At 28.2% G+C, this 27751-nt stretch overlaps 2 protein-coding genes across 4 annotated transcripts; one reads left to right on the plus strand and one right to left on the minus strand.

The window, feature by feature from the left end:
* Positions 1-86: 86 nt before the first annotated feature.
* Positions 87-3378, minus strand: LOC107916551 (disease resistance RPP13-like protein 4). Of its 3 annotated transcripts, none has more exons than XM_016845826.2 (3): positions 3096-3378; positions 2962-3011; positions 87-2778 (listed from the first exon to the last, which is right to left on the minus strand). In XM_016845826.2, the coding sequence occupies exon 3, from the start codon at positions 2756-2758 to the stop codon at positions 212-214; it is 2547 nt and encodes an 848-aa protein (XP_016701315.1). In that variant the 5' UTR covers positions 2759-2778; positions 2962-3011; positions 3096-3378; the 3' UTR covers positions 87-211. The 3 variants fall into 3 exon arrangements, with proteins under 3 accessions (XP_016701315.1, XP_040931865.1, XP_040931866.1); XM_041075931.1 differs by having other exon boundaries at positions 87-2789; XM_041075932.1 differs by lacking the exon at positions 3096-3378 and having other exon boundaries at positions 87-2789; positions 2962-3058.
* A 20163-nt stretch (positions 3379-23541) lies between these two features.
* On the plus strand, positions 23542-24931 carry LOC107917586 (uncharacterized). The gene is made up of 2 exons (XM_016846910.2): positions 23542-24059; positions 24647-24931. The coding sequence occupies exons 1-2, from the start codon at positions 23618-23620 to the stop codon at positions 24697-24699; spliced, it is 495 nt and encodes a 164-aa protein (XP_016702399.2). The 5' UTR covers positions 23542-23617; the 3' UTR covers positions 24700-24931.
* Positions 24932-27751: the final 2820 nt, after the last annotated feature.

Consider the following 27751-nt stretch of genomic DNA (forward strand, 5'->3'; position numbering starts at 1 on the left):
TATAAAGAATAATTCTAATCAACTGAAGGGAAAAAAAAGTTGAAGCTAGCATTAGTTTTTAATTGAAGATTATTGGTAGTTTCAAATATGTAAGTAAGCTTTCATCTGAAGCTAATTTCTGCATATTATTTGATGATGTAACGGTAAGAACTTGTGAGGCTTGTGACCAAGTGGATCATCTCCTCCATTGAATTAGCAACTTGGTTCTTTCTCATTTCCTCCAAACCCCAAGTTTTTCAGTGTTGCAGGGGAATGATTTCAGCATGTAACAATGGCTAACTTCCACATACCTTATTCTAGGCATCACACTCATAACCAAATCCCACACCACTTGCAGCCTAGCAAGGAACTTGAGACAAAGCCCCTCAACTTTCCATGTAATGGTTTTACCACCCTCGAAGCTTGGATGCACGAATTGCAGGTCTCCATTTTCGATACAAAGATAATGCAAATCACGAAGTGACTTGGGATTCATCCACATTGGCGTCGTCACTCCACGGTAATACCTCAGATACAGCTCCTCAAGATGTGGTGGAGGAGATAAGCCATCCAGTTTCCTGAAAATCTCTTCTTTCTCGCATCCTTCTGTGTTGATGGACAAAACCTTGAGTTGTTTGAGGTGGGAAAGGACAGTGAGTTCCTCTTCTGCAATGTCGCTTTCTTCGTTTATATTTACTCGCAGTACTTTAAGCTTTGACAGCCATTGAAGCTCACCTAAACGACACCCATTCCTGTCAGCTTCACTTGGTACTGTGAATCCTGAGAGTTCTTGAAGATTTGAAAGCCTCCCAAGCCCCTGTGGGAGATATCGCATCATAGGACAGTACCCTAAATCCAGTACATTTAGCTTCTGCAGATTTGTGATGGATGAGGGAAGCTTTTGAAGATTGTTGCATCCATTCAAAACCAAAAGCTGAAGGTTCCGGAGATCACCGATTAACTGTGGAAGTTCCTTGAGGGAAGCAACTCCTCTTAGGTTCAGATATGATAAGCGTTGAAGAGAGATGATCCAATGCAGGAGTTTGGGAATGGGGATGTTTTCTAGCTTATTCAGAGAAAAATCCAACACCCTAAGAGACCTTACTCTGAACAGTGGAATGGTCTTATCGGGGCTAACTGGAGAGCTGTTCATCATCAGGAACGCCCGGAGCTTTGATTTTTTATTCAGTGATTTCACATCTTCTTCCCCTGTAAAACCCAAACGCCGAGATTGTATGCTGGGTCTTTGTTTGCCATGTTCATCAAAGCTGCAAAAGGACTCTTCTCTAGCAATTTTAATGGTCAAGTCTCTCACAAGATCATGCATCTTGCAAGTGTAGACTCTTCCATCGAACCCTCTCTGCTTCACAACTTCAACCAGGCATCTACTGATGAGCTCTGAGAGGTAATCAAATGCTAATTCGATTGCAGTCCGGCTGTCTTTTCCCTGTACGAAACCCTCTCCCACCCACCAATGAACCAACTGCTCAGCACTTATCACCGAGTCCTCTGGATAAATGGAGAAGCATAACAGGCATTGCTTGAGGCGAGTTGGCAGCTCATCGTAGCTCAATTGTAAGGAAGCCATAACCGAGCTTTCACCTTCTCTAGTAGCCAATTCATCGTGGAAATTGTTGTGAATTCGTCTCCAAACATCAGTCGACAAAGTTTTCGATTTCAACAAGCCTCCTACGGTCTTGATAGCTAATGGAAGTCCACAACATTTCTTTACTATATCCTTCCCTAGCTCTTCCAACTCATAGTGCTGCTTTGCTTCCTTTTCTGAAGAAAATGCAATCCTACAAAACAATGCCCAGCTTTCTTCTTCATTGAGTACGCGAGGTTGATGAATTCGAGCTTTCTCCACCCCCATTTCAATGGCAACACTTTCTTTCCTGGTAGTGATTATTACAGCACTGCTCTGTCCCTCCCTCTTGGGTAATCCAGCAAGCAATCTTTCCCACCAGCCATGAACACTCCAAACGTCATCCATCACTATCAAATAGTCCTTACCCTCAAGTGCTTGTTTAATCTTGGGCAGCATTTGACCCATATCCAATCCATACGTATCCTCTCCTAGTTGTTTCAGCATGGTCTTCATTGTTTCTTCCTCATTCACAGTTTGAGATATGGACACCCAAATTCTCTCTTCGAATCGTTCGAGGATCGCGTGGTTGTTAAAGATCTTCTGGGTTATAGTTGTTTTCCCCAATCCCCCCATCCCAATAATCCCAACTTGGTGCAACTGTTTTTTCGTAGGAAGAATCCACCCTATAATCTTCATTGTATCTTCAGCCAAACCAACTATGCTGGATTCGTCGAAAGCAGGCGACGTCCATCGACGATGAATCACACTGCTGACATCGTCATGGACACCTTGCTGTCCGATTGTCTTTAAATATGTTTTCAAGACCTTGTGCATCTTCTCTATCCGTCCATTGATGTCCTTGAGCCTTTTTGAAGTTCGGTGCTGAAAGATCATCTCTCGTGGAAGGAAATGGTTGCAGCGAAAGACATGGTCACGAAATTCAGCTCGGAGCAAGCAATCAGTAAGTATATCCTCGGCATCATAGGTCAATTCTCTGATCATGCTTAGAGTTGTCTTCACGGTTTCCTCCTTCCTTTTGAGCTTGTTAGCATCAGCAAGGAAGGATTTCATGAAGTCAAGCTGTGTTTTAAGCTCCATGAATTGGCTACGAAATTCAAGTACTCGACCACTGTGCTCTTTCAGGGCATCAATCAGCTTCCCTGCTACAACTTGTATGATTGCATCCGCCATCTTCTTTTTATGTTATTAACCTGCAAATTTTCTGCAGTAAAACATCAATATGAAGAAGAATTGAAAATTTTTAAGTTTTTGGAGATTTAAATAAAATGGATAAACAACCTCACAGAAGTCATGTTTCGAGCTTAACATCAACCATAAAAATTACTGGAAACATTGAAAATAACATCAACATGAAGATGGATTCAAGAACTTACTCAGATGTTTGCTTGGAGATATTATAATAGTATCCAATGAACTTCAAACCCTGAAAAAAGGAATTGAAAACATGCAAACGTTGAGTAGAACATAAATATGAAGATGTAAGGGAAATGAAGAACATGGATCAAACCTGCTGATGAAAGGAGTTTCTTGACTCAACCGAGGGAGGTAGTTGATGTTGCAAGAGAAAAAACTCTCAAACAAAGGTCTTATAATGTAAACAAATAACTGAAAAAAAACACACATCTTCCTTGAAGTTGCTCATTATTTTTCCTATCCACCATCCAATACAAATGATTGTCAATTAAGACTAGCACTAATCAAATGAAATCCCATGTTTTCTCTTAAGTGTAAACAATAGACAAAAAGAGAAAATGTTGAAGACAGCCGATTGTAGAATAGTAAATGAAGTGGATTTCCATTTTCCATTCTTACTCGTTTGCTTTGAATTCGGAAGAATTTAAAGGGCGTGAATGGGATTAGGGTCCTACCACTACAATTTACCACTAAACTTCTCATTGTTGACTGAACCAGGAAGTCAACTCACAACATTAGACAATTACCTTGTTTTCATCATCCGTCTTCAAAATGTATACTTATGAGTATGATTTTTTGTTAGTTCATAAGCAGTATGAATAATTTTGAGGGCCTCAAAATACTTACATCTTAACTTTTATTAATAATACCAAAATCTCGTTGATAAAGTATATAAATGGAAGTAATTTAACAAAATTAATCTATTAAAACAAAATTTGAGGTGAAACCTTTTTATGCATGAGATAGTTTTCTATATTAATTAGATCTAAATTCCTTTTCATTTTCTCCAGTCCTTGAACCCTTGACCAATGACTTGGTCACACCATGTCTCATTAGCCAACAGGCTTCAACATCATGGGTTCGTTTTTCACCTTTTTTTTTAGAGATTTAGAGACAGCTAATGCCTAACAACTTATTATTATTGGATAATGAACTGAAAATCTTAATTGTTCCTTTTTTTAGAGATAATCGTTCCTTTTAAAACAGGTAAGGTTTTCTGGGGGGCGGGGGTCTATTATTAAAATGGATTGAAGATGAGAATTGAGAGAGCATAATTCACAAGTTTTGATTGATGTTTCATGTTGGTGTTTCATGTTTTAGCTAATTACAATGAAGAGAGTTTGTTAAATAGCACTCGTGTTGTAAATGAATTTGGATATTTGATTTAATGATTTTTTTTGGTTTAAACTGAACAGATTCGTATCCTAAAAAAATATATATATGTATGTTCATAAATTCAGCCATGATTGAAATTGAGTGCTGTTGTATTGGATGAAAGCCAGTGCTGTTTTTGTAGTATTTGGGTGTTTGGAAAATGGGGTGAAATCTCGTTTCTCGGTCTTCACGTGACTAGAAGTCAACTAAAATGAAAACACGAAAGAAGGGGAAAAAAAGGCAGCTTAAAACGTGATCTCTGCTTGATTTAAGTTTGGCAGGGTACATGGCTCCTTAAATTTTAATATTTTTGTTTTAATTAGGGATAAACTAGTGATCCAATTATAATTTATTTTTTTTATTATTTAATTATAAAAATTTATGAAATAGTTACTTAATTATTAGTAAATTTCTTTTTTTTTCACCTAACTATTCATTTTATCTTTTTTTCTTATCACTAGTTCGTTAAGGTAAAAATGAAAACACCCAAAAATCTAATATAGTTAGGTGACTAGTAAAAAGAAAATTTGAATAGTTGAGTAACTATTTTATAACTTTTCATAGTTCGATGGACAAAAAATAAATTTACTAATAGTTTGGTGATCATTTTATAATTTTTCATAGTTGTATGATTAAAAAAGAGAGAGAAAAACATAATTGGATGACTAGTAATGTAATCTACCCTTTAATTAGTTATATTATAATTTTAAAAAAAGTTTTTTTTTTATACTTACCATTTTTGTGTTACTTTTCATGTTTAGGATTTAGAGTTGCTCCTTTCAACAATATCATCTATAAGATAAGCGTTCAATAATGTAGATATTCTATTTTGGCTACTAACATTTTATCTCTTCAGATAAAGAAATTTATATTTTAGGAAATTGTACTACCAAGTGCATCTCTTTTGGAACAACAACTCTTGCTTAGAATAGTTATTGTTCAGAACAACTATTATTCAGGAATAGTTATGTTCAAAATAGCTAGTTCATAATAAGGTCTTAGTTAGAATAGCTACCATCCAATGTTTATTTGAGAACAACTCATGTTGAAAATAACTAAAGTTTAGAATAGCTTTTGTTTAGAATAATGGCGTTTCAGAAACAACCTTTGTTTGAAACAACTTATATTTAGAACAATTGTGTTTTTGTGGAAGAGTCGTTATACAAAAGAAGTTTTACTAAGAAAATCATCACCACAAATAACATTTATTCGAAACAACCTCTACATTGAGAACAACTCATGTTAGGACCTGACAAGCTGATATCCACGAAACTAACTAAAAATTCGACTAAGGCAAGTGCACCTATCAATTAATAGTATAGCTACAGTGAGAAAAGAACTAAAAGTACTAGTAATTATTGTCTTTAAGTGATTGATTAAAACTAAAATTAACTAAATTAATTAAATACGAACGTGACAAAGAACAAATTAGGAAAATAATCAAATAATAACCAAAAAGTGAAGCAATACCAAGGAAATAATTTACCTAGACTTCATCTGTCACTATCAATCTAAATTACGCAATTTATTCACTTAGTATCTTGATCTATAGAAATCCTTAAATTATGTTAATATCTCTCTTCAAAAATAAGAGCAACTGACTCTAGGTTGATTAATTTAAATTTCTTTTTAATTAAAACTCCTGTTATCGCATTAACTCGATCTATAGATTCCCCTTTTAGATTTAACTCTAATCCAGTAGATTTATGTCGTCTTATTTCTAGGATTGCATGCAACTCCGCTCAATTATGCTAGATCTACTATTAAACAGGGTCTATTCCTCCTCAGATTTAAGACATCAAACATGGATCAATAGTTTAGAAATATTAAACCAAGAATTAAGCACACATAATTGAGAACATGATCTAAGTCTTTATTGCGTAAAATAAAAATCAAATGACAGAATCCATCATAGGGTTCATCTCCCTCGGTATTTAGAAAATTAGTTCATGCTAACAAATAAAAACATCCAAAATACATTATAACCACAAGAAACAAAGGAACTCATAATAATCTCCAAATAAATCAAAAAAGAATCTTCAATTGTAACGGCCCAAATTTCAGTGATATCGGAACAGTGATTTGAGATCACTAAATCCGACAAGTATGTTTAAAAATTTAATAAATTAATAATTATGAGTCAAGTGTGAATTTAGAAGAATTTTGAATTAGTGAATTTTGTGTAAAAAAAAGAGAGAAAAGAATTTAATAAGTAAATTGGGTCTAAAATGAGGTATCGAGACCTCGAATTCATAAACCGAGCCATAAATATTTTTAGAAATATTTATGGAGTGTAAATAAGTTAGTATTAAAGTTTCGTCAAGAAATTTTAAGATTTCGGTAGTTAATTAGGTGAAAAGGACTAAATTGAACTAATTGTAAAATTGTGAGATGTGATTAAATAGCTTAAGTATTTAAAAAGATGGATTTAAAGAGCAATTAGACCCAAAGGTTAATGGCTGAACGGTCTCGGGTAAGGGGGCGTTACATTTTTAAAAATTAATAAGATAAGCTAAGTAATGCCTCGTACTCGATTCCGGCAACGGTCTCGGGTAAGGGGTGTTACATCAATCTTGATGGAAATCTGTTTCACAATCAGCTTTAATGGTGTTTTTCAAGTTGTTTTCTTGAATATTCTATAATGATCCACTCCTATCTTATTTTTTTGTTATATACAAGTCTCAGAATGCTCGAAAAACCCTAAAAATCACATTTTTCCAATGTTCGTAGTGCAATTCGCAAACCTAACACGGCCGTGTAGAAGGGGTCAACACATGTGGCTCCTGTAATTTGCTCCAATTTTCCAATTTTCGCTCCTTTTACTCTCAAATGCTCTTCTAAGTATTAAAATATGAATTTAAAAGATTAGGAGCATAAAATTCACCATTAACATCGAATAATCACCCAAAAATGAATTAAGAATGAGGCTAAAACATGTTAATTTTAGCACCTATCACAAGCTAAAATAATCATTATTCATAAACAACTCTCATCTAAGAATAATCATCATCTTGCGTTTCAAGAGATATTTCGTGAAAGATATTTCAAATGGTCCCGCTTCACCAAAGTAGAAGTGGAAGTAATACTGAAATATGACAGAGTTCTTATGTTATCTTCACTTTTGGGATGTTTTGGAGAGCTTGGTGTATCAAATATTGAGGTAGTTAAGACTTCTCCTTTTAACATTTTCCTGTAATGTTGAGTGTTTCCCCCTCGTTTCATAAACATAGTGAATTATTCTTCACTATCCACCATCACCAACAAAACCTTCCACTATCCCTTTCTATCATTAATGCAATTGTAATTAAGAAATAACTATCATTACTCTTATTAATTACTAACTTTGTAAATTGTATTCTTAAAATACTATAAATAGGAGTTTTCTACAACTGGTGAAATGACTTTTAGCACTTTAAGAATTTTGATTCTCAAAGCCCTCTATAAAATTCTCTGAACTTATTTTATTTGCTTAGCCTTATTGTTAGTCACAATTTTCTTTCTCCACCTTACCAACCACTATTTCTCGCTACACATGGTGTTACCTAATTTGCTCCACTATTCCTCTCTGCCTTCTTTCGATATATCTCGTTCACTTATTTTTAACACTTCATCTCTCCATAAAAAGAACCCTCTTGCCACTGCACCAAACACTTGATAAAAAAATAAAGTATATTTAATAATTATCAATTTAATTTCAAAAAGCAATTAATAATTTGTTTTTTAAAATATTAAAAATATCTTATGCTATTATTAGAAAATAAGATATATTGATGTTTCTTTCTTCAATAAAAGTTTATTTATTCCTTGTAAAATATGTAAGTTAGAACTATAAATTTGGTAATACTTTTTATTTATTAATTATTCTACTATTCATAACCTTAAACACTTTTGGTTTTAATCTGATTTATTATTATTTTTTAAAATCTTATTTATTAATTATTTTCAACCCATAAATTTCTCTTTAAATTCTTAAATAAAAAAAATATGCCTTTAAGCGTACTTAAACTCATGTCCTTTTAATTGTTGAATAACAATAATGTCAACTGAATTAATGTTCAATCGGTAAATCTCATATAATATTAGTTTAATTTTCTCTATTTTACTTTTTATTAATCTATACTATTATTTAAGCTATTGACTATGTTGGTGTCATGAGTCAACAAACTTGATTAGAGAATTTACAAAAATGTCCTCCAGTAATTAAAAATAAGTTATATTATTCAATGGCAGCTTAATCTTTTTAATTAAAAAATCAATAAAAATTTGCATATGATAGAATTCAAGCCCAAATCAATTGCATTAGTAAAATCTAAATCTACCGCTAACTAAAACTTTATTTTGATATTTTTATAAATTTTAATTTTATTATGCACAATTGAATGAGGTTTCAATTGTGCTTATGTATATATATGGTACTTTAGTCTTTTTATTAAAAAAGACCAATAAAAATATAAATATGGTGGGATTTGAACCCAAACTAATTATATTATTAAAAATTTTAATTTACCACTCAACTAAAATTTTATTTTACTATTTTTATACATTTTAATTTATATGCACACATTATTATTTCCACCAATTGTATATTTATCTATAGTATTATTTAAGTCTCTGACTAAATTGGTGTCACGAGTTAACTACCACAATTAAAAACGGTTTTCATTTTAGTCATCTGTCGTTAATTCAATGTTATTGTACATTCATTTTAATTACCCAACTTTAGTAAATTTTTATTTTAGTCACTTATTTATTATTTTATTTTTTTAGAATTAATTTTATTTTTTTAGTTAAAGGGAAAAACTTGTTTGTAGGAAAAAACTTAAATTTTTACATGAAAAAACTTGTTTTTACATGGAAAATAATTTATTTTTTAATTTCCTTTATTATTTTTCCTTTTTAGAATTAGTTTTAGTTTTTTTTCTAAAAGGGATAACTTGAGATTTTACAAAGAATTAACTGGGTTTTGTAGGAAAAACTTGACTTTTTAATTTCCTTTAATTTTATTCATTTTTTAGAACTAATTGTAAATGTTTTCCCAGTAAAAAGAAAAAACTTGAGGTTTTACAAGGAATTACATGAGTTTTTACATGAAAATTATTTTCCAGCGAATTACTTGAGTTTTTACAATGAATTGAGTTGAAAGGAAAAATTTAGGGTTCATCTCCGTGTTGAATAACTCAATTCCCTATAAAAACCATTTTTTTATTTTTTTAAATAAAATTAATTAAAAAAATAAGTGATCAAAATGAAAATTTATTAGTGTACAATAATATTGAATTAACAATAGGCGACCAACATGTGAAAAGTTTTTAATGACAGTGCCTAAAGTGAAAATAGTTTTTGATTGTAGTGCTTAAAATGATTTTCTTTTTCCGATACTTAAAATGAAAACTTATGAAAGTTTGGTAACCAATTATGTAGTTTATATTTTCTTTTCTTTTTTTTTTAATTATCAAAAGTGACAATCGAATTTCAAAAAATTAAGCTTTGAAAATTGTATTGTTTTAATTAAATTTTAAATTTTGATTTAAGATGTGGGTTAATACTTAATTTTAATAATTGGTTCTAGATTCAACTTAGTTCGGGTTGATGGATAATTAGAAGTCCACTTATGTTTGCGTTTTGAGTGGAAATAAGAAAAATCATTCCACTGGATTTAGTTAGAATGTCTCAACTTAATATTTTGGGCAAACTAAGTACTGGTCATCTAACTTTTAGAAACATTTTTATTTTGGTCACTTCAAAAAGAATTTTTATAATTTCATCATCATCGTTAGAGAAATTTACCGTTTTAGTCACTTAAAAGTTAAATCTCTAATGGCAGCTAATTATACATGCTTCATCATCGTTGGTTTGCTAATAATGATCTTCTTTGAGATCGTTGCAACTTTGAACTTTCATTTTTGGAGAGAAGAGATGAAAGGCTTCCCACCAAGCGAGCTATAAATTCGTACAAAAAAATTTCAAGTCGTAAATTGACTTGAAAATTTGGAGTCAAATTGTATTGATACCATGAAAAGAAGATACAATCTCTAGATTTCTTGATTACAAAGAAAACTCATTTGATTCTTCTGTTTGATAGAGCTTCGATCCAAATGTAATTTTGACTTGATCTTTGAATGATGCAATTTGCTTCAAAGGTCATCGAGACTTGATCTTAAAGCTGAGTTTGGTGAGATGTTTGCTTGAAAATTTGATTTGATTTAATTCAAGGGTCACCGATGTTAGAATTTGAAATAGTATCTAATATAAAATTAGAACTGTAAACCAAGATCTATCATGTCAAATCATCAAGAATAAATCAAGAATAAAACTGAATGCGGAAGTGTACCTGAATCCATGAATTCCTTGAAGTTTTACCGGATTTTAGGGATTTGATCTTTCAAATTAGCACACAAGAAATTCAAAGAATATTTGCTCTCTTTCCTAATGATGGGATATTAAAAAAGATATCTTGTGTATAACTTGGGGACCATAACCCTAATATTTATAACCTTGGCATATTAGTTCTAACCAAATTCTAATTAGCACATCATTAATCAGAATTTGATCAGAATTCAATTACTAGAGCATCTACATATATTTGACCCATACTTTATTTAATAATTAAAGTACAATAAAATTTTAACCAAATTAGATCACTTTTAATTTGGGTTAACCTATCATTATAGTAAGTAATAACATGTAATTACCATTATATATGTGATGTCCATATTTTACAACAATCTCCCACTTGGACCACATATATATACTAATTACTCAATAATTACATGCCATTATATAACCTTATGAGCTCAAAATTTTACTATCATATCCAAAAGGTATTTTGAACAATCTCATCCATTAATTATGTTAACATAGAACCAATGGAACTTTCGTTACATATATCGTAACTAAATCCATCCATGATCACATATATTAGCACAACCTAATGACATAGATCAAGTATAGATGTGTAGCATGGAAATTACATGCAATATGATCTAAACATGTCTATTTCCAACTGGTCCTCCTTAGTGAGATCAAACCTTACCAAAATCAGAGTGTGCATAAACCAAATAAACTTTATTTCTGCAGAAAATAAACTTAATATCTTTAAACTGAAATAACTAAAAATGTGTCTATACATAAAAATATTTAAAAGTACAATCTCCCACTAAAAACAAATATCCTTAAATGATATTACAACCATATGAGCAATGTGCTCATGAAAAACCTTGGGTGTAGTCCCTTAGTAAGCGAATCCGCAATCATGAAGTTTGTCCTAATATGCTTTATAGGCACCTAAACACTCTGAGCTTTTACTTTACAATCAGGAACTTAAAGTCTATGTGTTTTGACTTTGATGTGCTCCTGTTGCTATTGGAATAAAAGACTGCAATTTGTTTTCACAATTTGCACCTTAGTGATAAAATCTTGTATCTATATTCCATCAAAATCAGAGTTTGTATACCTGATGATCTCTATCTGATTAGACCTTCGATATGTGAGCATGTAATCTTTTTTCTCTGAAAATAACTTATAACCTTCTTGGATGCTATCCAATGGTCCAAACCAGGGTTGCTTAAAATATATGCCTAACATCTCAATAATGTACACAATATTCCAATGTATACAAACTTGAACGTATATTAGACTTTCCACTGCTAAAATGTAAAAAATCTAATGCATTTTTGTAATCTCAAAAACATTCTTAGGGCATTGATTGAGGGTATACTTATTACTGACAATCAGTATGTCAGTAACATATAAAACCAAATATAGAACCTTACTCCCACTAAACTTATGGTATATACGATTATCAATAAAATTCAGCTCTAAACCGAATGAGATAATCATTAGGTAAAATTTGTAATATTATTGACGAGAAGTTTCCTTAAGCCCATAGATGAAGTTCTTTACAAATAATTAAGTTTGCATCATTAGACACAAAGCTTTCTAATTGCACCATATAAATATATGATCAATGTTACCATTGAGAAACCATTAACTTAATATTCATCTGATGTAGCTTAATGTCAAAATATTCCATTAAAGCCATTATAACCATCTCTCTAGTGGACCTTTTTAATGACATTCATTCTGGAGGTTGTTGAGTTTGTTCTTCTGGAACAATTATCTCATCTTGAATAAGGAGTTGTTCAATATTGTCTTATTGAGATTCTAGATTCACTTCTTAATCAATAATAGGTATGATAACCTAAACATCATCAAAAGTGATAGTAGGAACTGAGTTAAAATTCAATTCCTCTTTAAAAACAATGTATCTAACCTTATTTATCCCTCCAAACTCAACATCCTAAAAGAATGTTAAAATTCTCATCTCAAAAAAGTATTCCTAATTATGGGATCGTAAAATTCATAGCCTTTAGATCGCTCAGTATTTCCTTGACCCTTATACTTTATAAACATCAAAGAAGTTAGAAATGATGTCATTTCAACGTTATCATTTTTAGCAAAACCTTTCTCAATTTCGTCAAGAAAACCTTGGCCTAAGTAATCTTTTCAAATTCTATACCCTTAAAGGCTTCTAAAATGTTGTGCTTCATGATCATTAGACTCATGCAATTTGAACGATCCCACCTCTCAAAATACCTTTTAACATAGGGGGTGCTTTCCAAAGTGAGAGGTACGAGTAGTTCTTCCTTTAGTCCAAGGTCTATGTTCATACAGTCAAGCACTATAAGTAAGTGCATTTTCCATTCATTGAAATTAGTCCCATTAAGCACGGGTATAGAATTTATATTAGCACATATTGTAGCAGTAGAATATGAATTAGCTGAATATAGAACAAAAAATAAATAAAAATAAGCTCACATCAATATTCATAAGTAAACAATAAATTCAGGATAATGGTTAATCCCATCTCAAGATACCAAACACAACATTAAAATCAAGTCTTTGGACAGTAATATTAACAGTAAGCGGTACTCTTGTTGTAGCAATCAAACTTTGACAATAAATTATGTCAAACAATGAATTAATCTTTGGACTAACATATTGTTCACATAACGTACCTTATAATTGTCATACATTTATCGCCACAGATGTTGTTGAAATTTTGTCAAATATTAACTTACCTTTGGGTCAATTAATAAACGCATGAATTACAAAAACATATAATCATCTTGATATTTTAAATAAATTTATCTACACAAAAGAGATCACTTTGGTGGTATTTTGTTTCAACTAATTTATTTAAAAATATTAGACATCATTAATTAAAACCTAAAGCCAAAATCTGAATTTATTTATTTCAAAATATTTCTTTTAATTTCATCTTTCAATCAAATTAAAAGATAATAGTATATATATGTATATATATTTATCCCAAAACAACATACAATGATGTTAGCAAATATAATAATAGTTAAATAAATCTTAAACCATAAACAACCTCACATAAGATTTCAAATTTAAACCAAAATAATTTAAATAAAGATAAACCTCATCTTAAGATATTGGACACTCCATTAATATTTCATCTTTGGAAAAAAAATTAAATTGTAAGTGATATCTTGGTGTAGTAATCAAACATTGACAATAAAAACATGTCGAACAATAAATCTTCCTTTGGGCCAATTTATTATTCACATGTAAAACCGAATAATCGTTACGTGTTTATCACCATAGTTGCACATGTAATATTATTAACCTTCATGTGGGCTGATCAATATCAACATGACTTAAGTTACACGCACACAAACTTTCTTATTTTAAAACAAAATAATTTATACAAAGAAATCACTTTGGTGACTTTTTGCTTCAATTAAGTTATTTTAAAATATATAAACATAACAATATTCAAATTTAAATTTCCCCAATAGTCAAATGTCAAAACTATTTTTTTATTGCTTTATAGACTCTAAAATAATCCAAAATAATGTTGCCTTAATAATGCAACAAAAAAAAAAACCAAAAACCTTAATTTTTGACTATTTCTTTTTTTTTTTTTTTGTTCCAAAACCATATATATCAAAACCAAACAAAAATAATGTAGTGGTTCAAAGTCAAATAATTAACAAGCACATGTATTCATAATTTTGGCATGGATAAAAACATCAAAGCAATTCACGCATATACATGTATTCATAATCAAATTGAAAAACTTACTCTGAATTTACAATGTAAATCCAAAGTAGTATTTATGACTAAGCAGATATTCACATGAATACTTGAAAAATATTTTCAAGCCAATAAATCTCAAAAAAACAAAATCATAATATTTGGCATATCTCACAATTCATACAATAAACCATATCATCATAATTTAACTAAATATTTGGAACCATAAGATGCCAAAACCTAAGATTATAGAACCAAACTTAAAACCAAAATATTTAAATATGTATATAGTTGATATGAATTTGCACTGAAACACCCATAAAATTGAATATATAACCGTAACAAAAAAAATTTTAACAACTTCAATGATATCCATCAAAACTTAATTTCACCAATTAAACTATAAAAGATATCTTATTGAATAATGGTTATAAACACCTATTCACACAAACTATAATCATGCATTAATCCTCAAAATCATTGATATGCATATAATATATATACACACATAATATATACACAATTATAATAATATAAAATTAATACTAGCTTGCCTTACATATTTCATGTAAACTCAAATTTATATTCATGACTAAAGACATTATCATAAAACTTTTTTTTATACGCACACATACTTAAAAAAAACCATAACCACTAAATATAAAAAGAATCACAAATTATATAAAAGCCTTTATATGAGCAACTACTTATGAAAATTCATAGTCACCATATTTAAAAAAAACCCAAATATATAAAATAATTATAACAGAAACCAAAAGTAATCATTCGTATATATGAATTAAATTCAATGGTGAATATAATTCATCATGAATAAAGACAAAAGATGATAACTCCATATATATTCAACCACAAACAAAAAATTTAAAACAAATAGTACGAAAAAAAAAACTTACCAACATTCATTTGTTCGATTATCAAGTGAATTAACTTTTAAAACCAATTATACAACCTAATTGGAATTCTTCAATTGCAAAAAGTTGTAAGTTGTAACTTTAATTTAATAATGACTTTAACCAAAATTTATAAAATAGTTGTGTGAAAAGAAGAGAAAGAAATCTCACAAATTAATTTTTATCAATTGATTATAAATAAATAAACAAACATTCATCTTTCGAATAGTATATGCAAATATTAAACTAGATTATATTTATAAAACCCTAAAACTTTATTTAAAAAATCAAAACCCAAAAATTTATCAAGAATCTCAAAGATTCAACATAATATATAATTAAAATATCAAATCTATAAAATTAAAAAAGAAAAATGAATCAATCCAAAAATAATAAAGAATCAATTTATTCTCAATGATTCAACAGACAAAGCTCAGATGCCACTTGTTAGAATTTTAAATAACATCTAATATAAAATTAGAACTGTAAACCAGGATTTATCATGTCAAATCATCAAGAATATATCAAGAATAAAACTAAATGCGGAAACGTACCTGAATCCATGAATTCTTTGAAATTTTACCGAATTTTAGGGATTTGATCTTCTAAATTAGCACACAAGTTGCTCTCTCTTTCCTAATGATGGGATATTAGAAAATATATCTTGTGTATAATTTGAGGACCATAACCCTAATATTTATAACCTTTGGCATATTAATTCTACTCAAATTCTAATTAGCCCATCATTAATTAGAATTCAATTACTAGAGTATCTACACATATTTGACCCATACTTTATTTAATAATTAAAGCCCAATAAAATTCTAACCAAATTAGATCACTTTTAATTTGGGCTAACCTATCATTATAGTAAGTAATAACATGTAATTACCCTTATTATATATGTGATATCCATATTTTCCAACAACCGAGACTTGATATTGAGTCAATAATGTCTGCTTCAAGAGTTGTTGAGACTTGAATCTTGAAAATAGGTTTGAAGAGAGTTTGAATCCAATAGTCATTTAGACTTGATCTTACATTGTTGATCCCACTTCAACTATCATGGTGACTTGCTCTTAAAATAAGTTTTGACATCCCTTTTTTCAGTTGAACAATATCAAAAGGTGATTTTCTTCATAAATAAAATTTGACTTCTTTTCCTCAATTAAACTAGATTGGAAGGTGGCTTTTTTCAAATTTGATATGGCGTTCATCAGAATTTTTTAAACTCTTTTATTTATTATTTATCTCATACTAATTTAATTAATTAGAAATAAAATAATTATTTATTATTACTTAATTATTTTTAAGTACTGATAATATATATTTTTATTATTTATCTCTTAATTAATTTAAATTAATTATAAAAAAATTTTATGATACAAATATGATATTATCATTTACATCTATAATAATTTTAACTTTAACCCACAATAATTTTAACTTAATATGTAAACACTTTGTAATCGATTCAGAAAATTCTTCATCTATAAGGATCAATAGACAACAATGTCTAGTTAGGTGATACTATCGGTATAACTTATGGTGGAAAGTACGTGATGTCCTTGAGTTATAAGGCCCAGCCTACCTTTTTAATAAAAAATTATTTTTTTTATATAAAACCTAAAATTATTTATAATTTTTATTCAATTCTTAAATAGAAAGATAAATGTATTTAAATTAATTTTAACTCATGTGTTTTTGTACTAATAACTATATTGATACCAAAGAAGCTAAAATTAGTGAATTAATCATCATATTAATTATAAATGAAAATTAGAGAAAAAAATATAATTCAAAGAAGCACATACAAAACAGGGATTTTTTTTATTTAATGTATTAAATGAAAATAGGAGTATATAATAATTAAAGAAAAATACACTTAGAAGACTTAAAAATGTAAAAACCAGAAAAATGTTATGAAATGTTATTAAAGAAGAAATGCAGGCGTTTAAAACCCACAAATTGATGATCATAAGAATGAATAATGAGATTTGAATGCCTCTTTTTCTGGAGCTTTTCACCCATTCTATTATTTTAATGCCACTATTCTTTATATTTAATATTACATCGGGACATAACCACATCAATAAGAATTACAAACAATTGAGAGCCATAAAAACAAAGGCTTTAGAGGCCATAACTCCAACAAAACACATGAATGAATAAATTATGGAAATAAATCAACCCACATTACTAAATAATAATCTCCAACAAAAGTCGCAAACAGGGGCGAATCTACCAGGCTACTGGGGACTCCCCTCTCTTTAAAATTTTTAAAATTTTAAATTACTAAAATTAAAATTACACTTCGATCCTCTTAAAAATGATACAATTTTGATATAATCCTTTAAAAATTACATTTTACTATCGTAAAAATTATAATTTAATTTTGATCCCCTAAAAATTTTTTTTGACTTCGCCCCTGGTGGCAAACGTTTAAGTCGAGATCAAGACATTATTATATTATTCAATTAACCTACTTAGTTGGTAACTCAATTTTTAAAGCACTTTTATTTTGATCACTTAAAATGAAATCATTGCAATTTGGTCACCCAATTTTAAGGGGCTTTTGTTGATCACGCAAGTATATGTATTGTTCCAAGTAGTATAAAATATTAATCCCATAGAGAGCTATTACTAATCGAAACACCAATCTCCAAGTATTACTCTAGAAACTATCCAAATTAATTGATAATAAATTTTTTAACTAATTTAAAAGTGAATAAAAATAAGCACCGCAAACTAAATCAAATAAACAAAATGGTAAAACCCAAAAATTTCATCAAATGCGTTAGCAAATTGATCTATCTCCATCTAGTTTATCCTAATAAGTTTATTATTAACTTGGGAAACTAAATTTCACTTAATTCTCTTCCGAGCAATTAAAGAACTAATTTAATTAACCATTGAGTTATATGCCTATGCCAATAATGTAGATTAAATTGATTAAGAACGACCCCAATTATGGCTACCCAAGGTAATCAGGTATATTCCTATCCTAATTACGAATCACAAATTGGCCCATCTAATTAAGACCAAGAGTTATTCATTCTAGACCTAAAATAAAAAGTCCTCTTTCGCTTTCTTGAGGTTTTGTCAAACTAATAGTTGGCCAGACTATTATCAAAGAAGAACAATAACAAATTAATAATCTAAACTCTATTAATAATAAAAAGAGATGGAAGCATGAAATCCATTGTAACCCTAGAAAATAGATTTTGTTCATGGGGAATTTGGGAAACATCTTAAAATTAAAACAATAACTAGACATAATAAAATAAAACAAAAAGGAAAAACGATGGAGAAACTCCGTCTTCTCATTGGAATCCATCAATTCTTGATGCAGGAAAGCTTGGCCAGCTCCTCCTCTTTTTCTTCTTCTTCCCTCCTTTTTTCGTTTCGTTATTTTTCCCTTTTATAATCTTAAAAGGCATAACTTTTTTTTTAAAAAAAAATCAGATATATGCGCTTGGAGTGAAAAGTCATTTGTTTGCTTTCTCTGTGCGAAGATATTTTTCGTTGGAATGGAGATTCGCCTGCCTATGTTCGTTGGGTCAAAGACATTTTCCGTTAGAACATAAATCTGCTTATTTCATGCTATTCTTTCCCATACTTTGTTGGGCCTACATTGGATAAGATCACATCGAAAATTGGTCCGAATTAACATTATAAATATATAGTTATCTTAAAACATCAACAAAATAAAATTCCTAAAATCTATCAAAATTAAATTATAAAATAACTAAAAAACTTAAAAGTCCTACTAAAATAAGGAACAAATAGCCCTAAGATATTAGAGTTATTTGCTTTCATTTTAGTAACCCAAGTGTTAAATCTCTAACGACAGTTAACTATACACATCATATCATGTTTACACTTTCATTTTGGTCACTTAACCTTTAGGTCGTTTTCTTTTTGATCACCTAGATAATATCTTTTTTAAATAATTTTTGGGGTAAAAAAAATTAATGATTAAAGTGAAAAAGGTGGTAGATCTAAAATAATACACAAAAACTATGAATTTGTACTTGTTTATCTCATTACCAAAAAATTTGATTTTTTTAATATTGAAAATTTAAATTTTAAAACATCAAAATTAATTGTTGAATTTTTTTTATTCATTAATAATATCAATTGTTTTGTTACTCTAATATTAAATTTAATTAATTTAATATCATTTTAAATTTTAAAATTAACGAAAACAACTCAAATAACTCATATTTAATAATTTTCTATGAAACTTAAATTTCTTTTGATTATATAATCTCGAATTTTCCATGCTAAGCTAAAAATAAAGGAAAATAGCATTGCAATTAATTAAATTAATTACTTGTTCTTTGTTTGGGTAAATAAGTGATAAAAAGATTATGAGTTTTGTTTTGCATGGAAGATGAAACTAATTAATTTAATTAATTGTAAGGATTTTTCTTTACTTTTAGCTTAACAAGGAAGATTGGTGATTGTATAGTAAAAAAAAGTTGGGTTTCATATACAACTATTAAAGATAATAATTTTTATTGATAATTTTTTTAAAAAATTTCAAAACATCAAAATAAATTATAAATTTTTTTAATTATCCATTGATAATGTCAATCAATTTATTACTATAATTTTGAATCTTAATATTTAACAATGTATATTTCAAAACCTAAATTTAGAATTTTTGGCAATGAGATAAACAAGTATAATTTGACAATATTTTTGTATTATTTTATATTTTATAGTTTTTTTTTCATTTTAATCCTTGATTTCTTTACCCAAATCAATATTAAAAAAGATATTTTTCAAATGACCAAGATGAAAGCAATCTAAAAATTGAATGACTAAAATAAAAGTAAATATAATGTAATGTATATAGTGAATAACCGTTAAAAATTTAATGTTTTACTGACTAAAATAAAAACACCCTAAAAATAAAATCATCAAATTGCATTTTGTAACAACAGAATGAGTCAAAAAGATAGTTTTGCTAAGTTTGTTCATCATACAGCTTTATTTGGTCAACTTAACTTGAATGTTTTATCTGATGATAAAACGGTAAATATAGAATTATGTGAGTCATATATAGAAATGATAATCTCGTAGAATGTTTTCTATGCAGCAATTTGTTTTCTTTATAGCAGCTTTTTTGCTTTTTAATTAAGTAAAAACTTTTACTTTTATTCTAAAAAGATACATATTTTTTTTATATTTTTAATAAATATTAAATGAATTATTATATTTTAATAATTATAAAAATATGTTGGCTAAATTCCACGATCGAAAGTGGTCACGCAGTGTGGGGAGCTGCATGATCCATACCTGGAATTTAGAGATTTCATTTCATTAAATACAATAATAATCGATTAATTTAAGTATAATTCAAACTACATGGAAAGAAATTTCACTAAAAATCTCCAATACATTCATTACTTATGTAATGTAATTTCAATTTTCAACTTAATTTCGAAAATATTCATTGAACTTGAAATTAATGAAATTAGAAAATGATTGTATAATATAATAATATTATATTAATTGCATCTTTTTTTCAATAATTTAATACTATATTAACATTTTATTCTGAATTTTAATATTTTTATCTTAAAAAATTAAATAAAAATTTTAAAATTTAAAATAAAATTATTAATGTAACACTGAAAAAAGATATAATTCTTTCTCTCAACAACTAATACGATGTCTTCCATCCCATTGTTTACTTTAATTAATTAAATTGATTTTAATGAATTAAATCCATTGAGCCAAACATTAAAAATCCAACTCATACAATGTCTTCCATCCAATTCTTACAACGTTGAACTGAAATTACAAGTTGTGATGATCTGGCCAGCTAGGAGTGCCAGATGTGTCAAATCATTTGGGTGGGTCATCTACTATGGGTCCCTCCGCTGTAACGCAATTATTTTTGCCCCTCAATAAACCCAAACAACTTTCTCAATTTGAGCTACTTTTCATTCCCAAAGTGGCAGAAAAGGTAATTAAAGAATCTATTTTGTCCTATTTTCTCAGAAAATTCTTTTCTTTAATTTTTTCTTCCGACAGTAATTCCAAATAAAGCTAAGTTCTAATCTTCAAAGCCTATAGACATAACGGAATTTAAAAAATAAAAAATAAAAAAATCAAGAGTCTAAACTGCGGAAGGTGAAATGATATATATGCCCTTTCAGTTACTACAATTATAACATCGGCATTTGAGTGGGGGGTACTTGGAGAGTCTCATATCTTTTTAACTGCAACATGCAACCGCTATGTTACTTACCTATATTAACTAAGCTTAAAAGATTGAGTTGGGTGAATTTGACCAAATTACCTTCCCATGGGTTAATTAACCCTAGTTTATGATCATCATTGTGATTAGGGTTAGGGTTTTGATAAAAGAATAATAATTTTGCTTGCCTTAGAGCAACATCCAAATCTAAACAATAAAGATTGGGATTGATTAATCTTTTGTCCTCACAACAATTTGGTAGGGTATCCAATTTCTTGTCTCAGTTACTTGATTTTTTTTTCTTTTTGCTTGTGAGAAAAGAAAAGAAAAGAAAATTCTTAAATAGTATGACATTTTAGTTTATTTTATTGGTAATTTTTTTTCTGAGATGTAATAATTAGGGGAAGTGTCAAACAAAATTATTTTGCATCTTATCTTAGAATGATTAGAAGTATGATATTGGGAACTTGTAATATGATCCAATATATTATTGTATAAATTAGAAACAAAACGTAAGAGCAACAACTACGTAATTACTAATATGATAATGTTCAAATTAATTCACTTTTAATTTTTTGGTACATTATTAAAATAGTCATTTTTGTTTATCTTAGTTTATATTTTAGTTACTTATGTTTGAAATGTTACGTTTTAGTTACTCATGTTGTCGCATTGTAACATTTTAATTACTAAGCCGTTAATTGCCATTAACGGTATAACGATAAGTTGACGTGACACGTTAAATTATCATTTCAAACAAAAAATTTATGTTAATTTATACAATCGGTCCCTATAAATTTTCGTTTTAAGCAACTTAATTTTTTTCCTTTAATATTTTTTTAACTTTCCTTTTTTCTTTTTCTTTTTCTTTTTTTATCATTCTCTTCCGTTTCTCTCTCTGTTTTCCTCCCTTCTGCTTTTCTTTTAACGTAATTTTTTTTATGTTTGTCATTTGTTAAAACTAGCCACTATACTTTTTTATTTTTTTGAACAATTTAATTTTTTTCGATTGAGGCAAGCTTGTGGACTAGTTTTAATAAATGGAAAACATAGAAAAACTACGTTAAGAGAAATGGAGAAGAGAGGAAAGCAGAAGGAGAAGAAGAAGAAGAAGATAATGGAAAAGAAAAAAGAAAAAAAGAAAGTTAAAAGAACATAAAAGAAAAAAATTTAAATTGCTCAAAATAAAAAAAATATATAGGGACCGATTGTAGAATATAACCTAAAATTTTTATTTGAAATGATGATTTAACGTGGCATGTCAACTTATCATTACACCATTAACGGTAGTTAATGGCTCAGTGGCTAAAATGTTACAACCCGATAACGTAAATGACTAAAATGTAACATTTCAAACATAGATGAATAAAATGTAACTTGAGACAAACAAAAGTAACTGTTTTAATAAATTATCCTTCATTTTTATGAAAACATTTTCAATTGTTTTATAATGAGATGCATAGTAGAAATTAAGAATATTGTCAAACAAAAAAAAATCATATACTATAGCCCTACTCAAGTGAATGAAGAAGTAAAAAAGAAGTAAAGAAATTGATGCAATTTGATAATATATATTTTTTTCTCCAAATAGTATGTATAAAATCTGAACCAAATACATACTTTTTTTTTCATAAAAGAAATTTGAGATGCTACTGTTTTCCAACTTGGTTGATTTATTTGTTTAATTTAATTAGGAAGCTTACCACATATATTAACGATAAAACTATCACGGACAACCTTATATTAAGAGTTGGATTGTATTTTATTTTTTTATTAAAAAATGAGTAAATTAGTCCCCATAAATTAGATCAAAAAGCAAATTAAAATTTTCATTCATTTTAACTGTTAAAAACTACTCACTATATGTCAAAATAAGGTACATCTAATACGTCATATGTAATTATCTGATTATTTTATCAACCATCCTAATTTTTAATAGTAAAAATTAATAAAATTTTTAACATGAAATATCAATTTACTTTTTAATCTTACGTACAAGGATTAATTTATCTATTTTTTAATAGAAAAATAAAATATAATTTTACTCCTAGTACAAGAATCTCTATTACAAGAAAATTAATTAAAGCGGAAATAAAATTGACATTACCTCCTTTTATATAAATATATTGGACACATTCACCAACAAAGGACAAAAGAGTCATTCCAATTTTCCTAACCATTTATTAAAGTCCTTTTCCTTCTCTTTTCTTTTCTTTTTTCTTTTTTCTTTTTTATTTTCGTCTCTCTTTTTCCCAATCTTTCTATGCATTCATGGCTATTCTGAGAAACAAAAAGAGCAGCAGCGTCTATACTTTCGTATTTTCATTATTTCCCTTACTCTTCTCTATTTCTCATTCCACTTCAATCCATGATGTTCTAGTTTCAAGGGGATTACCAGCTGGGCTACTCCCAAAAGAAGTGAAATCGTATACACTAGCAGAAGATGGAAGCCTAGAAGTATTGTTGGATGGACCATGCTTGACCAAGTATGAAAACAGGGTGTTCTTTGACAGCGTAGTGAAGGCTAACCTTACCTATGGCAGCCTCATTGGGGTGGTGGGGCTAACCCAAGAAGAACTATTCCTTTGGTTACCTGTTAAAGACATCATAGTAGATGACCCTAATTCTGGTCTCATCTTGTTTGACATTGGTGTTGCTCACAAACAACTCTCCTTATCTCTGTTTGAAGAACCTCCTCACTGTAAACCTCAAGGTAAACCATTCTCTTTCCTAATTTTCTCATCTTCCGAAACTGAAAATCTTTTCATTAAAGAAAGTAGGGTCATAGCTTCATTAATAGGATTTTTTATAACTTCATTTTGTTGGTGTGTTTAATGTTTAGATAAATTCTGATTTTGTGGTTAGTTAGGTAGGGTTATTATATTCTTAGTGAATAAAAATGTTTTTTTTTTCTTTAGATTGTATCGATAAAAATGAGGTGATATTGATTTAAATTCAAACTTTTAGATATAATCATAATTTTTTAAAAAAAATAGATTTTAGATTTTAATTTAATTAGACTTAGAATTATTTATAATCTATTTTCACTTGTAAAAAAAAAAAACAAACGCATTTTAACATGCTTAAACTTACATTCTGTCTATGCCTAGTGGAAACTCAATCTGCATTACTTACTAACAAAAGAAAAAAGAAATTAAAAATCCGTTCAAAAAATTGAATTTAAAAATTTATGTTGCTAATTTTTTTTATTTGGTTTTTTAAAAGTAATTTGATTGATCTTAAAAGCGATTTTTTTATTATTTGGTTATAGATCAACTAATAAAGTGAAGGTTGTTGCAGGGATGTTGAAGAATCAAGGGAGAAAGGAGAAAGGATTGGAGGCTGTGAGATAAGGGAAAAATTTCCAAGCAGTTTCAAACGTTTTTTTTTTTTTGCATTTTTGTTCAATATATACAATAATTAATTAGGTTTTTCTTTATAAACAATTTTAGTTTCTGTTTAAGAGTTGTAAAGAAGTGTTTCTTTCAATCTGGCTTCCTAATCTTTTTTTCCTCTTTTAAATTGCTTACATTTTCTAATTAAAATAATTTTTGTTTTAAATTAGCACAACAAATCATTTTAAATTTATATATTGATAGCCTTATTTTATTAGTAAAATAGTGAGATATATTACACTTTAAAAAAAAACATAAGTTAATGTAAAATAGATAGACATGATTATCAATTTTTTTTATAAATTTGTCACCAAAATGTAGTTTACTTTCAAAATTTCTCTATTTTTTTTTAATGAAATCTTTCAAATAGAAAATTTGATCTTTCTAAATATTCAAAGAATAAAATGATCTGAAATATATATTAATTTAGTATCAAAGTTAAATAAAACGTAATTCTTGTAAAAACATAATGTTAATTTAACATTTATTTCTGAGTAGTTTAATTCTTAACATTCTCAAATATTAAACCAAAAAAAAAAATTATTTACCTGTTAATTACTCAACCATTGAGCAAAGAAAAAGAAAAATGAAAAAGCCCCACTTCATCCTTCACCACCAAATTTTATAATTTTCCATTGCTGATTTTTATTCCTTAAATTATTAATTAAAACTTTATTTTAATCTTTCCTAAATAATATTTTACGCGGGAAAAGTGGGTTTACCATTAAACCAACCCACAAGCAGCTACGTGTAGCGCCGCATGAAGCATTTTTGCACCCTTTTTATTTCTTTGTTTGTTTGTTTATCTCTAGCTTTTGATTTTGTTTTTGGCATTTTTATCATCAGTCTTTGCATTCCTCTTGGACTTCCCCCACCCCCCCCCCTTCTTTTTTTTTCCATTTGTTAATTTTAGCTAAAATTATTTGATACAAATTTATAAAAAAATTTTAAATTTCACAAGCAAATTGAGAGTGTGATTTAGTGTATAGTAAAAAAATATAAAAATTTAATTACATTAATAAATATGATACTTGTCATATCTTTAACCCACTTGTGGAGTCTAAATTTCTCCATTAATGATATATCAAATAATTACATTAATTCTAAAATACTAATTCATACTACATTAATAAATGTCATCTTTGGAAAATTAGATTACAGGCTGGAAAGTAAAAAAAATGTAAATATGTATAATTTAAATATAAATAATTAGTTTACGCTAGAATAAAAAAAAATTCTACAAATGGATTTAAGAAATTATCATATTTTTTTCATTTTATAATAACATATAGTAACATTTTAAAACAATAGTTTAAAAATATGTAAAAGTATATAATTAAAAAATAAAAAATTTCTTAAAAAGACAGGTAGTTTTTATTTTATTTGAATTTAAAGAGTAGTTTTTTTTCCCAAAATAAGTTGGTATTTACCAAAAGACATAAATACTCGTTTTAGATTAACTATTAAATACAAATTAATGAAAATAAATATTTTAATCCGTCACCGGAATAGAGTTACAGAGCATTACCGGAGTTATCGATTTATTTATCAGATATTTCATTAATCCGATATCTTTTCTTTTCCATGTTCAAGTCTCGTATTCGAGTCATCCGGATCTTTATAAAGAAATTTGATCGTCGTTTTTATTTATTTCATGTTGTAATACATTCAACTAATGCTCTAAACAAAATTACCATTTTACCCCTAAACTTTTAATTAATGACGATTTCATCCTTAGGTTAAAATAAAATAAAATTCTTGCAATTTAATCCTTATTTCCAGCCGTTATTCTCAAACAAATTGATAACAACCCATGAATTCTATAAAATATCAGAATTTTTCATAATTTCAACACTTTTCAATTTAATCCTTAGAACATGTTTTCCCCTTATCTTGAGTTAAATTAATAATTTCATTCAATTTTGTAATTTTAAATGATAAAATAATCCATTTCATACAGATTGGTCATTTCTAACTTTTTTTTACAAAATTGCCCATAAAATTTTACTTTTATTCAATTTAGTCCATGAGCCTAAAACATGCAAATTAGCCATGCTAGCTGAATATTCATACATATTTTCCTCCTCCTCCTCTCCATTCCACATCCTTAATTTATATAACATGCAACAAGTAACATTATCAATAATTTCACTATTTACTTATATGTATATTCAAAACTGTCCATTTGCATCATAGTCACTAAATTATTTATATCTTAAGCTACAGAACTCGAAATTAAGATCCGCTAACTTTCCCTGAAACTAGGCTTACATATATTATTACCATAAAATTTTCAGAATTTTTGGTTTAGCCAATAAGTACAGTTTATTCTTTAAATTTACCCTTGTTCTGCTATCTGACAGTTTCGACCCTTCTTCACTAAGAATTAATTATCTCATCATACGAGATTCGGATGATGTTCCCTCTTATTTATATTGAAAATAGACTCTTTAAGTATTTTAAACATATAAATTTAATCCCTTAATTATTTTTATATATTTTTTGATGATTTTCCAAAGTTAGAACAGGGGAACCTGAAATCATTCTGACATTGTCTCACAAAACTTATTATATCTCATGATTTACAATTTCATTGCTTACATCGTTTTTTCTATAAGAAACTAGACGCAATAATATTTAATTTCATATTTTATTCATCCTCTAATTCAATTTCTAAAATTTTTTGTGATTTTTCAAATTTAGACTATTGCTGTCGTCCAAAATTGTTTTAGTGCAAAATGTTGATTTTCATTTTGCCCCAAATTTCACAGTTCATACAATTCTGTCCTTACTTAATTAACCCCACAATTAAGCTAATTTTCTCAATTAATACTTTTCCTAGACATTATAAGTTATTTCATAACTATTGAAATTCAGAATTTCCACATAAAACTCTAACTTCAAACTCTTTTACAATTTAGGTCCCAAACATTCACTTTCTATTCAATTCTTTCAATAAAATCAGCATATAAACAATTTAAAGCTCTAATTCCATGCCAAATCATCATAT

Source organism: Gossypium hirsutum, chromosome A01, assembly GCF_007990345.1.
Source record: "Gossypium hirsutum isolate 1008001.06 chromosome A01, Gossypium_hirsutum_v2.1, whole genome shotgun sequence".
Taxonomy (NCBI): Eukaryota; Viridiplantae; Streptophyta; class Magnoliopsida; order Malvales; family Malvaceae; genus Gossypium; species Gossypium hirsutum.

Coding starts and splice junctions, on each gene's coding strand:
- LOC107916551 (XM_016845826.2), bottom strand. CDS start 2,758: ATGGCGGATGCAATCATACAAGTTGTAGCAGGGAAGCTGATTGATGCC.
- LOC107917586 (XM_016846910.2), top strand. CDS start 23,618: ATGGCTATTCTGAGAAACAAAAAGAGCAGCAGCGTCTATACTTTCGTA. Junction 24,060..24,646: donor TCCTCACTGTAAACCTCAAG/GTAAACCATTCT, acceptor AGGTTGTTGCAG/GGATGTTGAAGAATCAAGGG.